Source organism: Anas platyrhynchos, chromosome 3, assembly GCF_047663525.1.
Source record: "Anas platyrhynchos isolate ZD024472 breed Pekin duck chromosome 3, IASCAAS_PekinDuck_T2T, whole genome shotgun sequence".
Taxonomy (NCBI): domain Eukaryota; kingdom Metazoa; phylum Chordata; class Aves; order Anseriformes; family Anatidae; genus Anas; species Anas platyrhynchos.
Window position 1 is genome coordinate 83,789,361 of NC_092589.1, and position 15,329 is coordinate 83,804,689.

Below are 15,329 nucleotides of genomic sequence, written 5' to 3' on the forward strand. Positions count from 1 at the left end.
GATTAATATATATGTATTTTCTTCCTTTCTCTTATATGGTGACTTGTTTTACAATACTGCAGAAATATTACTGATGATGAATCCTCTGTGGATGAACTGAGAGGCACGCTGCGGTTTTTTGCATCTGTATTAGTACGGAGAATCCACAAGGTAAGGTGACTTAAAGGTGTGAACATTGTTTTTCCATCTGAAATAACTGTTACCCAGCTGTAGTTAGTTCTTTAATTTTTGTTAAATGTCAATTCCAAAGTCAGTCTTACAGACAGTATAGGCAGTTTCCACGTAAGTTTCTTCTTTCTGTTATCTATTTCTTCCTTCTGGAGCTTATTCCATTCCTAGTTATAAAACACCTTGGAAGATTCTTGCAAATTGATATATTTTTTGACACCACTGTAAGGCATTATTAAAACCTTGGGATGATCTTTTAGCTGTCTTTTAGTGAATTAATCTAAGTGGGGAAAAAAATTGAAAATTACCGAGAAAACTATTAGGAAGTTGTTGATGGTGTACCCGTGTCGTGGCTTCTCATTCCTTGGCTCTTTAAATGCAGACAAGGTCCTCATGTTGTCTGTGGATGACAGAATGTGAGTAGCTTACTGTAAGAATTAAAATAATATCATTCTTATCTTAACGTAGTTTTTAAGAAACATTCTGCAGAGTAAACTTCAAACATTCAAATTATTTGTTAGCTACGTTTAATACATTAGCACATATACCCAGTATTCTTGTAAAGTGCTTCAAGCCTGTTCTACAGGAACTGCTGCTAAATTTCTGGCTGTGCTAAGCAGGAAGAGATGCTAACTCAGCCTCCAGATTTGTTCAGTGCTGGCTGTGCTGTTGGAGCAGCTACCAGAAATGTGTGTCTTTCCCCTTCCATAGTAACAGCAATATTTTCTGAACTACCACTGGTACATGTGCTCAGTCATGTCTGATGAACAGCCTGATTCTGTCCTTGTTATATATCAAATCCAGATGACTTTCTTGTTTACTTGAACTCCAGTACGTTGCTTTTAAAGTGATCGTGGGGGGAAATTAGAAAATGATTGTTGTAGTGCAGACAAGCAGATGTGTGAAAGTAAAGTAAATCTTCCAAAGCGAAAATCTAGATCAAGGTCTTAAAAGTTAAGCTCTCTGATGTTAGAATTAAAGGCCTCACATGCAGGTATTACTTGTGTTGTTTGTAGTGCCATTGTTGATTCATAAAATAGTTGCCTCCTCTATTGATCTTGTAATAAGGTATTATTTGTATTACATCAGCTGTAGCAGCTTTTGCCATCAAGTTTGAATTTCAGTAATAATTTATCATGTCTGTCGGTAATAAAGTAATTGTAATTTATTAAATTCCATGTGACCGATTAGGCAATATATGCAACAAAAACTCAAACATGAACAAGTATTAAGAAATGTCAGAGGAACTACAAAGCAGAAGGGCTGTCACAGAAATGCATTTCACTTTATAAATGTTTATATTTACTTTACAAACGTTTATATTATTCTATAGGATGGAAGCAAATAAATATGATTTGTCTCTTTGCATGAAGTGTTACAGATACCTCAAGCAAAATGATGTTAATAATAACTTTGTGGTTTGGAACAAGATTGAAACTTGGCATGTTCAGTCATGCAGGGGAGCTTGATATCTGGTGCTATACCATTTTTTTCCAGTCTATACTGTTTTTCTGCTAAACAAGTGTTTCTGTGTGTGCACACCCACATACAGATGCAGACAGCCTGAACTAATAACGATTGCGATGTGTGTAAAGCTGGAAACATTGTGCGTAGAAATAAGAGTTGATACGCAAGTTGCAAATAAAATGCTGTTTTTCTTTTTCATCTTTGGAATCTGAGTTTAAAGCTGCAGTAATTAGCTGAAAAGGGTTATGACAGAATGTTTTATAACCTTTCATCTGCAATACAATGTCATTTATAACTTAATTTCAGGAGAAATTCAGCACAGATTGCAAAATAAGTCTTTGCCAAACAGCTGTACTTTGATTTGAATTTATTATTGAATGTTTGAAAGCCATAGCTCTGGCTAATGGAGATATTAATCCCAGAATTTCAGATTGTATGTACAAGTAAAAAAACAAAACAACAAAACTTTGTTTCCTTTTTCACTTCACATCTTTATTTTTGTTGCTGAGGAATCTTCTGCTTTTGAATTACGGCTTAAAATTACAAATTGCTGCAGTGAATTGAATTTATGTTCTGTCTAAGGTTGCCTAGGTGGAGTTTTTGAGGTGTGGCTGTTGGAATAAAGCAGCAGACGCTAATAACGAAGCTAGTCAGCTCTTAACTGATGGAAAACGTTTATTTATTCCTTTTGACTTCAGCTTGATCTGGGTTTTCCTTGTTGGTGCCATTTCAGGGTTAGTTTTTAAGTTAGCGTTTAATTGAATGTGAAGATTTTTCCTTTGTATGCTGTGATATAACAGACCTGAATTTGATTGTTGTTGATGCTGAAGTAGAACCTCTGTTTTGACAAAAATTTCGGTTTGCTTGCTGTGATCGTTACCTTACCTGTGCAGAAATAAGCCCTCTCTTATCCCTGTGTTCCATAGGAAATTTTTTCTTTATTGAAATATGGCTGGAATGCAAATAACAGGGTTTTGCATGGATGAGCAGAATCTTCTACTTTTAAGCAAAAAAGTAAGAGTTGACCTGAATTTAATTAGTTACTTTTAGGCAGTTCTGGTCTTTTGTAGTAGCTTGTCTGGGCTGGCCATGCAATGTCATAGCTGTGCACCTCCAGTATTACAGAGGAGTATGCAGGAATACATGCTATTCTTATATGAAGGAATAAGAAACAATTTCTTCTCAGCTCTAGTAGTCTTTGCAATTGCAGGCTCCTTCCTTGTCTGGTAAGAAGCACTCTGTGCTTTTGCTTTATTATTTAAGGTCTTTATTTGACTTAGTCTTGAGGACTTCTGAATGCTTGCTGTTGTGTATTTCTGCTTCTCTGAGATGTCATTTGTTCTGGCTTGAAATAGCGGGCATATAGTGTGTAAATCAGTTTCTAGGTAAGCTTCTGTGCAACTACTGCAGCCGAAATGGCAGAATCCCTTGGAATTGGGGACTGACCAGCAGTGGAGAGCAGCTCTGCTGGGAAGGACCTGGGGCTCCTTGTAGACGGTTGGCTGAATATGAGCCAGAGCGTGTAAGGGCAGCAAAGAAGATCAACAGCATCGTGAGCTGTCTTTACAGGAGCAGAGCCAGTTGGTCAAGGGAAATAGTTATCTCCATTTCCATGGTGCTTTTTAGGCAGCAATATTTTGGCACAGTACCTAGTATATCACATCCATTTGGGGGCTCCACAGTACAAAAGAGGCATTGATAGAGTGGAGCAAGTTCAGCCAAGGGACGCCAAGATCATCAGGGCAGGAGCACTTGACCTGTGAGGAGGTGACTGTCTTCATCTCTGGAAGTCTTCAACGCTCAGATGGATACAGCCATGAGCACCCTAATATGAGCCTCCTTTAGGCTAAGACATCCTGAGGTCTATTTGTGCTTGAATTATTCAGTAGTCTATACATATTATACGTATGTATTTCATTCTCATAATTATCAAAGAAAGTATAAATGCAGGACTGACTAATAAAATCTTTTATTAAATTAAAATTAAATTACTGCTTTTTGCTTGGCTTATAAACAGGTTTACGCAATACGTAGTTGTTGGCACTAAAAGTGTTCTTGACTCAGGAACTCAAATTCTCTTGGTTCTGCCATCAGCTGAGCTTAAATGTTTTTTCTGCGTGTACATAGGGAGGAGTGGTTTACTTTGGTTTTAGTTCTTGTGGACTTTAGATTGCTGAAGGTAATCTTAACAAGTATTAGAAGCAGGATGTGATTTACTTGCCTTTGGTGGTGGTCAAATCTTCATGGAGAACTAGCCTTCGTTTACAGTGATTTGGAAGTCAAGTTACTATAATTAATGTAGTGGAAGAATCACAATGAGAACAAATTGAAAATAAACGTGTTAGAACTAAAAGCCAAAAACTATGTGATATTGTGTTCTTTGCCCACAAGAATGAGCATAGTGTCAATTTATCTAGAGAATTCATTGATTGTTTCTGAAGGGCTCTTTTTATGGTTACAGTGGGGGCATAAGAGCAAATTCATATGTTTGGTAGTTGTAATCTTTAATATATTTTCATGAAGAAACTGGAATAATTCTGTTTTTGTTTTGCAACTACTCTTTAGGTGGATATTCCAACTGTTGTAACAAAGAAAATGCTCAAGGCAGCAATGAAACACATAGAAGTGATAGCCAAAGCCAGGCAGAAAGGTACTGTAAAGACTTGATGTGTTGTCAGCTTCAAATGGCAAGTATAAAAGTGCTCAGTTTTCCATGTTTCATTATATTTGTTAAATCTTTCCACCATCGTTACCTTTTTAAAACAACAACAAAAAAGTAATCCTTTCACATTTTACTTCTGGAGGTTGCAAAGACAAATAAGGAGAATCTTATGATACAAGTAGTCTCTCAGTTCTGAATTCCAGAATTCATGCATCCCCGTAACTTTGAAGTACTAAACTTCTTTATCTGTATGGTAAATGAGAACGTATTTGTCTGTTTAGATCAATCAAGATCATCTAACAGTGGTTCTTGAAGTTTTTCTTGTGTACTGCTAAGCCATTATAAATTTAAGGAGTTGCATGTCTGTGCAATATAACTGTAGCTCTTACACTGTAACTCTTAAAGCTAGAATGAGTTCACACCTAACACTGATTTCATATCTGTACCTTAAGGTGAGTAGTTAGTGGAGTTGTTCATTATATTGAAAAGTTATGTTTATGAACTATAGACTTGGACAAGTAGCATATTTAATCATCAAAATACAAATACTTCACTAGCCTAGTATAAAGATTACTGAAACTGCTTATTGAAGGAATATTTGAAAAATACAATGTTTGCTGTTGGAAATTAGTTATCTTTACTTTTTTTTCACTGGCTGTGTTCCACATCACTATCTACTAAACGTGATTTCATTCAACTTTTAAGCGGTAGATGTTTACTTTCACTGAAGTCACGAACTTTCCTCTCTTCCCTCAAAACATCTGCTTGATATCCATAAATACATACTGTTATTTGAACTTTGGAAGTTCTTTTTGAATATGTGGGTAGTAGGCATGAATAAAGTGAGATACAGTGTGACTGAATTAGATGTGTTTCATTGCACAGCAAAAGTTTCACATGTTGGATTATCTTGCAGTGACTTTTACACCAAAATTCATGTTTCCTTTGATTTCTATGAAGAAGTTGAAAGCGCTTTTCTTTAGTAGCAAAGAACTGGATTTTAAATGTACAGCACTGAAAACAGCCATCTTCTTCAGTTGTTCAATGGGGAAGCCTCTGAGGGCTTCCGCATTATGGTGCTACATATGAAGTAGCACCTGAAAAAGACTTTTAGCAACACTTTCTAGTAAATGTTGCTGAAGCAGCCACCTATCACACCTTATTTGGAGGCAGCTCTCAGGCCTTGCTTTGGTGGCTAGTTGAGCTTAGCTTTTTCTGTTAATTTCCTTCCTATATCCTTCTTAAAATTATTGTTCTAGGGAGTGTTTCCTTTTTTCTACTCTTCTTACTTTACCTCTCCTAGTAATTCCTCACTATATTCACAGTAGAATTAGAATTAGTGAATTAGAGACCAAGAAGGAAGTCAGGAAAAAGCATATAGAGGTGTACTTTGGGCAGTGCAAATTTTTAGAAGAATAAAAACGTTGAATTCTTTGATAATCATGAATGAAAAAAATCATTCTGGAAATCATGTAAGCTTCAGTTATATGGTGAAAGAATTCTTATTTTTATGTGAGATTTTCATTTTTACATAGCCAGCCTTCCAAGTCCAAGCCAAGATTCTTTTTTAAAGTTACAACACTGTATCCCTTTGGCAGTAGTACATGTACTGAAAATATTAATCTTTAGCTCAAATGAAAAGTGATCACCTCTTTTTTTTTTTTTTTTTTTTTTTTTTTTTTTTTTTCAATAACAAAAAGCTGGAACAACTCATAGTACTTATTTATTTATTTTACTTGCAGTAAAAAATGCAGAATTTCTACAGCAAGCTGCTTTAGAAGAGTATGGACCAGAACTACACGTTGCTTTGAGAAGCCGAAGAGATGAACTTCACTACTTAAGAAAACTTACTGAACTTCTTTTTCCTTATATTTTACCCCCCAAATCAACAGAATGCAGGTATAAAAAGCATTTAGAGTTGTACATCTGCATTACGATATAGTATTGTAATTTTGGGGACTGAAAGAATGAATTCTAGAGGCATCTTCCATATTACTCCTTGTTATGCTTTTGCTTGTTCAATGCTAGTGTTAGCTCTTTACTTATGATTTTTTGATCAGTCTTAGAGTAATTCTAGCACATTTAAAATGCATTTTTAAATACTAAAATATTTACTGGTGAAATATAATGTTATAGGTGACTTTATTACCTTAAAAATTATGTAATCTAGTATGGGTACTGTTTTTTTTTCTTTTCAGATCCCTGGCACTTCTTATAAGAGAGATTCTGCCTGGTTCTGTTTTCCTTCCCTCTATGGATTTCTTAGCAGATCCTGTAAGACTTTGAAACATGTGAATGATCTTTATTTAATATAACTGTTTTCCTCCTATGTATATTGTAGTAAAACAAATGATGCACAATAGTTTAGTTGCTATGGGTTTTGACTGGGTAAAAGGATAAAGTGTCTGGCCAACATTTTTGTTCATTATAACTCACTTGAATGATTAACTGACTGAAACTGATTAAAACCCAATATTGTCATGATCTCTCAAGAATGTAATTTTAATGAAGTACTACAATTCTTGTCAAACAGGAGAGTGCTTTGCGAGTATAAACACCCTCAAACTGATGTATCTACATTTCAACAGGGGCTCCATTACTTGAACTTGAGCTGTATGCATCTTCATAGCAGTTCAAGTAAACTGTTCTTTTTGCAGCTGTGTTATTTTGTCTTCAATTCTGCAAATAAGAATGCATTTATTTCTGGATGGAATGATGCCATCTTCAATTTTATTTATGTATATATATGAATAGGCAGAATTGCAGTGCTTATAAATGTATCACGTAACTGCAAGTAGAAGGTACTGTAGTTGTGTAGGTATAGCTCATTTTTTGTTGTTTTTTCCTAAGTATTAGTATATTCATAGGTTTAAATTTGGGTGTTACGTGATAGTGAAATGATTTTCATCTAGTTTGTTATTTCTTTAATATTAATTTTGTACTGTGTTTTCTTGCAGGACACTGTCAACCATTTGCTGCTGATCTTCATTGACGACAGTCCAGTGAGTAAAGACAAAATTAAAACTAGACATTTTTTTTCCTCTGTTAAAGGAGCTTTTTTACACAGTTGTGTTTTGTCATTTTTTTCTACAGCCTGAGAAAGCAACTGAGCCTACTTCTTCATTGGTTCCATTCCTTCAGAAATTTGCGGAGCCAAGAAATAAAAAGCCATCTGTAAGCAAAGGCAATATTTATTTGCTTTCCTGTTTTGCCTAAGTACTTTACTTTACCTGATACATTTATCTACAGCCTTTTGCTTTATGTTCTCACTGAAAATTTGAAAATTGGCTGACCGTGTTTTTAATCTCCTATTAAGGTCCTGAAACTGGAGTTAAAGGAGATCCGAGATCAGCAAGACCTTTTATTTCGGTTTATGAACTTCCTGAAACAGGAAGGGGCAGTTCATGTGCTGCAGTTCTGCCTGACTGTAGGTAAGATTATATGTGTGCTGAGGTATATTTGATGATCTTTAAAAGGTTTAAGCATTTACACGTTTTAAGTGCATGAGCCTAAGAACAAGGCAGCGTTGTTACGCAAGAGATTGTCTTTCAGGATTTGTGTTCATTTAATTATGTACTGATTTTTTCAACATTTATCTTGGCAATGTTAATGTCAGTGTGGACTCTAGGTTGTAACTTTATTTCTGTTTATTGGTAAAGTTTTGTTTAAAATAGAATATCCTTGTAAGGGGAAAATTCTGGCCATAGATACAAGGTACAGCTGTATCTTTAAAACATGTGGTTACTAAAGTATTCCTAAAATGAGCCATACGTTGTGAAAAAATTCTCATGTTCTTTTATCTCTAAAGCCTCTGTAAAGAGCAGAAATATACCAAGAACAGGAAAGCTGTTGAAAACTCCTCCTATTCAGTAACCTGTACCTTGTATTTGGTTTTACCTTTACACAAGTGTTGTCTGAAAAGCCTTTTGTTTTCCAGTGATAAGGTTTTCTGTGAAGTTTCTGTAATTTAGTAGTTTATTTCAAGGTTTTTGGTCAACTAGTGGTTAATTATTGGTGTACCAGAAGAATACATTTCATTTTTTTTGTAAACAAGTATTTCTGTGTTACATAGGAAATAATGGTTCTGTCTTTATATCCCAAGCTCATATGTACAGCAGCAAAAGATGTTTATTTAAATTAGACAGGCTTTATCACTGAAATATTGCAGAAGTCATTAGTTATTATATAAAAGAAATATAAGTGATCTCTGTGCATGCACTTTCTTATGGGCTCAGTATCCTTCAAACATGTTGGCTTTTTGTCAAGAAACTCTCAGCAAGGTGATTACTAGTTTAATGCTGGTGATATGTGTAGAGGTTTCTAAGCCAACACAATTCTCTAGAGCTACTTCCTTTAGCGGGAAGGTTACTCAGACTCTGGCTATTGCTAATGATCAGTCTTTTTTCTAAGCTTCAGAATTTTCTTCCTTCTAAACTTCTCTTGCGCAATCAGATAATGACAGGACAAGGGGGAATGGTTTTAAACTAAAAGGGAAGATTTAGATTAGAGGTTAGGAGGAAGTTCTTTACTCAGAGGATGGTGAGGCACTGGAACAGGTTGCCCAGAGAGGTTGTGGATGCCCCATCCCTGGAGGTGTTCAAGACGAGGTTGGGTGAGGCCCTGGGCAAACTGATCTAGTAGGTGGCATCCCAGCCCATAGCAGGAGGGGGGGGGTTGGAACTAGATGATCTTCAAGGTCCCTTCCAACCCAAGCCATGCTAAGATGTTTAAAGATGGTGAGTCTGTAGATTACCTTTTAAAACTGAGAGTGAGATTTATGTCTCTCAAATTATGCTATCTCAACTAAATGCCTACTGTAGGTGATTTTTCACTTGATAGAAATATTGTGGACTCACAAAGGAAATTAAGTGCCAAAAAAACAGACGGATCTTGAAAGACTTTCTCTGAAGAAGCTTATTTCTGTCCATTAATTGAAAAACAAAGTGAATACTACCATATTTTCCCTTCTTTTTGGATAGCGTTCATGCCATTGATGTGACAAGCAATAAATCAAGTAGGATTGCACAATGATTGTGCTGAAAATATTTTATTTTTTTGTCAGGGGAAGTGCATTCTGAAGTTATCCTGTTACTAAAGATATTATTGATGTGTTGGATATTAGGAATGAAATAGCAGCAGAATAGGCAGATGACTAGTTTAAATGGCTGTTAAGGCTCTTCCTGTGCAATTATAGCTTCATGGATTTATTCTCACTCTGATAAGAAGAAATTAGTTTTAATGGCCATATATTTTTAGTAATTATATAAACAAATTTAAATTTCAATAAGAACGCAGCTACCTTGATTTTTTGAGATGTCTTCTGTTAAACTCCCAACCGACCCTGAACGTGTGCGGGATTTGCTACTCCACCTGGATCCCTACAAGTCCATGGGTCCGGATGGGATTCATCCCCGGGTGCTGAAAGAGCTGGCGGACGTCATCGCGGAACCTCTCTCAATTATTTTTCAACGATCCTGGGAGTCTGGAGAGGTCCCGGTAGACTGGAAGCTGGCAAATGTTGTGCCGATTTTCAAGAAGGGTCAGAAAGAAGACCCTAGCAATTACAGGCCTGTCAGTCTCACATCAGTGCCTGGTAAAATCATGGAGAAGATGGTTCTTGAACTTATTGAGGTGCACCTGGGGGCAAAGCAGTCATTGGTCCCAGCCAGCATGGGTTTGTGAAGGGTAGGTCCTGCCTAACTAACCTGATTTCCTTTTATGATAAGATCACCCGTATGGTGGACCAAGGGAAACCAGCTGATGTGATTTTTTTGGACTTCAGCAAGGCTTTTGACACGGTTTCCCATAGGATCCTACTGGACAAAATGTCCACCATACAGCTAAATAAAAACATCATACGATGGGTGAGCAATTGGCTAACGGGCAGGGCCCAAAGGGTTATGGTGAATGGGGCTGCGTCAGGCTGGCGGGCGGTCACTAGTGGGGTCCCTCAAGGCTCCATTTTAGGGCCGGTACTTTTCAATATTTTTATAAACGATCTGGATGTAGGAATAGAAGGTATTTTGAGCAAGTTTTCTGATGACACCAAACTTGGAGGAGTTGTGGACTCGAATGAGGGTGGAAAGGCCTTGCAGAGGGATCTGGATAGGTTGGAGAGCTGGGCGATCGCCAACCGCATGAAGTTCAATAAGAGCAAGTGCCGGGTCCTGCACCTGGGACGGGGAAACCCTGGCTGCACGTACAGACTGGGCGATGAGACGCTGAAGAGCAGCCTAGAAGAGAGGGATCTGGGGATCGTGGTAGACAGCAAGTTGAATATGAGCCGGCAGTGTGCCCTGGCAGCCAGGAGGGCCAACCGTGTCCTGGGGTGCATCAAGCACGGCATCGCTAGTAGGTCGAGGGAGGTGATTGTCCCGCTCTACTCTGCGCTGGTGCGGCCTCACCTCGAGTACTGTGTGCAGTTCTGGGCACCGCAGTATAAAAAGGACATGAAACTGTTGGAGAGTGTCCAGAGGAGGGCTACGAAGATGGTGAAAGGCCTGGAGGGGAAGACGTACGAGGAACGGCTGAGGGCACTGGGCCTGTTCAGCCTGGAGAAGAGGAGGCTGAGGGGAGACCTCATCGCAGTCTACAACTTCCTCGTAAGGGGGTGTCGAGAGGCAGGAGACCTTTTCTCCATTAACACTAGCGACAGGACCCGCGGGAACGGGGTTAAGCTGAGGCAGGGGAAGTTTAGGCTTGACATCAGGAGGAAGTTCTTCACAGAGAGAGTGGTTGCACACTGGAACAGGCTCCCCAGGGAAGTGGTCACTGCACCGAGCCTGACTGAATTTAAGAAGAGATTGGACTGTGCACTTAGTCACATGGTCTGAACTTTTGGGTAGACCTGTGCGGTGTCAAGAGTTGGACTTGATGATCCTTAAGGGTCCCTTCCAACTCAGGATATTCTATGATTCTATGATTGTTTGTTTGTTTGTTTTTGCTTTGTTTTAAAGTTTTCTGATGACTGTATCTGCTGGAAAATGAGTTGATGTTGTACGTTGCTTCAAGCTGATACTTGTTTGCCAAGTTGATCAACAAATGCATTTTTTCTCCATTAATTCTCAGAGGAATTCAATGACCGAATTTTGCGACCAGAGCTATCAGACGCTGAAAAAATGGCTCTTCATGAGGAAGTCCAGAAAATTTACAAAACCTATTGTTTGGATGAAAGCATTGACAAGATCAGATTTGACCCATTTATTGTGGAAGAGATTCAAAGAAGTAAGTTTGAATTTGAAAGAAATCATTTACACTGAAAATTGAACAGAATTCTGTAATAATGTGATTGTTTTAGATGAATTAGTCTTTAATCCTTACTTTTGTTGTAGCTTTTAAGATGTTACCCCTGTGCTGTGCTTAAGCCTTGCTTTATCAGTTTATTTCTATTTTTGTCAGTCTTGTATTAGACTTTGTATTAGCTTGCAAAGAAAAGCTGATTTTTTTTTCCAAATTTTCTGTAGTTGCTGTAGGTCCATATGAGGATGTTGTGAAACTTCAAACTATGAGGTGTCTTTTTGAAGCTTACGAGCACGTACTTTCCCTCCTTGAGAATGTGTTTACTCCTATGTTCTGTCACAGTGATGAGGTAAGTCTGACAGATTTGAAATGTTAGTCCTAAAGCAAGATTGTATTTTTTTCCTAAGATATATTATTTACAAGTTACGTGCACGTGTAAGTGAGAAAAGTCTTCATTTTCCATTTGGTTTTGAGTTCTGGCATTTAACTAAATCTCAGTGAGAAAAATGAATTTATTCTAGCTCAACATCACATCAACAGAATAAAAAGAACCAATGTCTATTCATTTTTGATTTAATAATTTATGTATAGCACTGCTCTTGCAAAATCCCTCTCTCCCCACACTCTCCCTTCTTTTACAATTGCAATTTTGGTGCAAAAGTAATCTTCATAATAGACCCATTGCACTTCAGAATATCTGTATTTTCTTTTAAAAATGAAATGGTACTTAAAGTTACAAAGATTTTGTATAGGCTCCTTCAATGTTACTTCTTCCAACATTTGAAAGTCTAGTGTGTGTTCTCAGGAAGATCATTCAAAGTGATGTGTTAGGAATTTGAGATGGTTCTATGATTAGTGATGAAAACTGGGTTCTGAATGCATGTTTAAAATTCTTCATGTTGGCTGCACAGCTGTTTAAAGCCTTCTAATAGGAAACACTTTAAACACAGTAGTTGATTGAGTTCTTGTCCCTTTTAGAGTTTGTATAAATCAGGCTGCATGCTAAGCTTCTCACATTTGAGGCAGATTGTATTGACTGCACTGCAGAGAAAGAACTGGGGGTTCTGGTGGACAGACCTGTTAGAGAGGGTCCAGAGGAGGGCCATGAATTTGATCAGAGGGCCAGAGCACCTCTCCTGTGAAGAAAACCCAAGAGAGCTGGGGCTGTTCAGCCTGAAGAGAAGGCTCCAGAGTGACCTCATTGCAGATGATCAGTACTTAAAAGAGGCTTATAAAACAGATCGAGAGCATTTTTTTGCTTTGTCAGCCAATGGCAGGACAAGGGGGAATGGTTTTAAATTATTAGAGGGGAGATTTAAATTGTATAGAAGGAAGAAATTCTTCACTGTGAGGGTGGTGAGGCCCTGGCACAGGCTGCCCAGAGAAGCTGTGGATGCCCCATCCCTGGGGGTGTTCAAGGCCAGGCTGGATGGGGCTTTGGGCAACCTGGGCTGGTGGGTGGTAAACCTGCACAGGGCAGGGGGGTTGGAAATAAATTATCTTTTCCAACCTTTTCCAACCAAAAGATAATTTCCAACCTGAGCTGTTGTATGATTCTCTGACTTACCCTGGAAATGGGTACTTGCCTCACATGGTGTTACGCTTCATGAAGTGTATCTCTCGGTCACCTTTTCAGTAATAGCTGTAGTGCTTCAGATGCTTGATTTTAGCAAGGAGAGACATGGATTACAGTGCCTAGTTTTAGTTAGTTTGAATTACAAGGCTATGTAAACTAAAATAAGTAGTCCTGGGAGCATTTACTACAATTGCAGTCTATCCTTTTCTGGATGAATGTTCTAGCTCCTCAATTATGGCCAGCTTGCCTTTTACTTCTGGTTGGTTGTTTTTTGTTTTTTTTTGGAATTGTGCAATGTTATTGCATAGGAGCCTTCACCTCAGTCCAATGTTTTCTTTGATACCTTATTTTTCTGTTATAGTACTTCAGGCACCTTTTAAGAGGAGCAGAGTCACCAACACGCAATTCAAAGTTTAACAGGTAGGTGTGGTAGAATCTTTAAGGTTTTTTTTCTTTGTTTTCTAGCTGAAAGTTTCAAAATATTAAACTATGGAATTTTTGCTACTGCCTGATACTAACCAGTGGTACTTCTCTTAAATTGACAGGTTACATGTTGAAAGAGTAAGCAAAAATTATACAGGCTGTTTCTTTGATTTGAAGTGTTTTCTATAAAAGAATTTAAAATGTGATTTTAGACCTCAATGTTTGAGAAGGGGAAAAATAAATGTACAAGGAGGAAAAAAATAAGAAAATCAACACTTTATTTCCATTTTACAAGTGACTAGTTATGAATACCATTTTGCTGTGAAATGATGGGTCACCTTGGATTTCAGCTCTTAAAGAGATTCGTGTAACCAATTCGTTCATGCTATGACAATTCTCTCTCGCTGTGACAAGTAAGATTTGCTATTTCTTCTAGCTCAAACATATTTTCTGTCCCCTCAATTATCCACATTCATTGCAGAAATGTTAGTGTCAGGAGCCTTGTTTCTGGGTTAGGGCTATATACTTGCATGACACCTTCAGGCTCCAGGAGTCTGTGGACAAGAAAAGTAAGCATCTCTTGTGGCATGAATGAGAGAGCTCTTCCACTGTGGGCTTGGGACAAGTAAGTGTCAGGACTCTTTTCCATCTCTTTTCTCCTATGCTGGAGGTCTCAGTCATTTAAAAAAAAAATCAATTACTTTTATATTCTAGCCAAAAGAAGGAAAACTTCAGTGTGACAGTTTTTAATTTGGGTAGGCTTGCTTTCTTGGTCTGAAGTAAGATCAACAGTAACCGTACCTTCTGGAGGAGTAACAGCAAATTATTTAACTTTTTTCTGCATAGACACATACTGAGCTACAGCCCTCTTAACTCATAGCCTACTATGAGTTTTAAGTAATGTGAGATCCCTTTCTCCTCTGCTAATGTTCTTCAAAAACTGCAGTTTTTCTCTTGCATCTCCAGCTGTAACATCTATATGTAGTCCTTGTAGTTCTCACGGATCCAAGGCTTCAGCTTAAGAGTAGTGCTTTCTCAGACTGGTGCTGACAAACTTCTGTTCCTTAGCAAAGAAGTGTAGAAGGCAGCTTGGCCAAACTCTGTTTCTCCCTTACATGATATTTCACTATGAATGGTGACCTTAAACCACACGCCAGTTTTTGTTGAAGATGTCTATAGGTTTTCATGCAGACCTAAAAATCTGCCTTCTGGTATCTTCCCCAAAATAATTCATGTAAAGGGTTAAAGTATCCTATCACAGACATCTTAAATCTAGTTAAATTGTGAAAACGTTTAGGCTACCTTCTTGGTTCTTCGCTTTCCAAAAAAGAAAGGGTGAAAGTAGAGGCAGTCTGTAAGTGGAGTTTTGGAAATAAATCTTTACAAAATAAGCAAATTGTATGTTTGGGGACCATTGTCGTACATTTCCTTGGAGTTCAAGCAGCATCTACAGTGTTACAGCTAAAATGAACCTGTTTTAAATTTTAGAATGATCTGAATGCCCTGAGTCAACACTATGGCTTGCTGCCTGAGATACTGTATATTCCTGAAGTGGTGCCTCTGTGAATATTCCCATGAAACAGAGGTCCTATCTGAAAGTAGTTGCTTGTTGCTTTGGAGTTTCTGTCTGCAGAATATGCTATGGACAGTGCCTGCCAGAAAAAAAAAAAAATAAATTACTTATGGGATTATCCCAAATGTTATCCATATGCATATACCTCATCCTGCCTCTTCTTCCTTCTTCTAGCATTAGTTCCAGCTGAGTGAAATTGCAGGCAAAGAGATTAGTTTTCC

General features: G+C 37.8%; 1 protein-coding gene across 3 annotated transcripts in view; it reads left to right on the top strand.

The window, feature by feature from the left end:
* Positions 1 to 15,329, top strand: part of SNX14 (sorting nexin 14) — a 55,452-nt gene that overhangs the window by 14,109 nt on the left and 26,014 nt on the right. For all 3 annotated transcript variants that reach the window (XM_038177708.2, XM_038177706.2, XM_038177707.2), the window contains exons 6-15: positions 63 to 150; positions 4,201 to 4,285; positions 6,040 to 6,196; positions 6,496 to 6,571; positions 7,255 to 7,299; positions 7,391 to 7,471; positions 7,614 to 7,728; positions 11,366 to 11,521; positions 11,761 to 11,885; positions 13,474 to 13,532. In XM_038177708.2, coding sequence (XP_038033636.1) covers positions 63 to 150; positions 4,201 to 4,285; positions 6,040 to 6,196; positions 6,496 to 6,571; positions 7,255 to 7,299; positions 7,391 to 7,471; positions 7,614 to 7,728; positions 11,366 to 11,521; positions 11,761 to 11,885; positions 13,474 to 13,532 — 987 coding nt within the window. The remainder of the gene's footprint in view (positions 1 to 62; positions 151 to 4,200; positions 4,286 to 6,039; positions 6,197 to 6,495; positions 6,572 to 7,254; positions 7,300 to 7,390; positions 7,472 to 7,613; positions 7,729 to 11,365; positions 11,522 to 11,760; positions 11,886 to 13,473; positions 13,533 to 15,329) is intronic.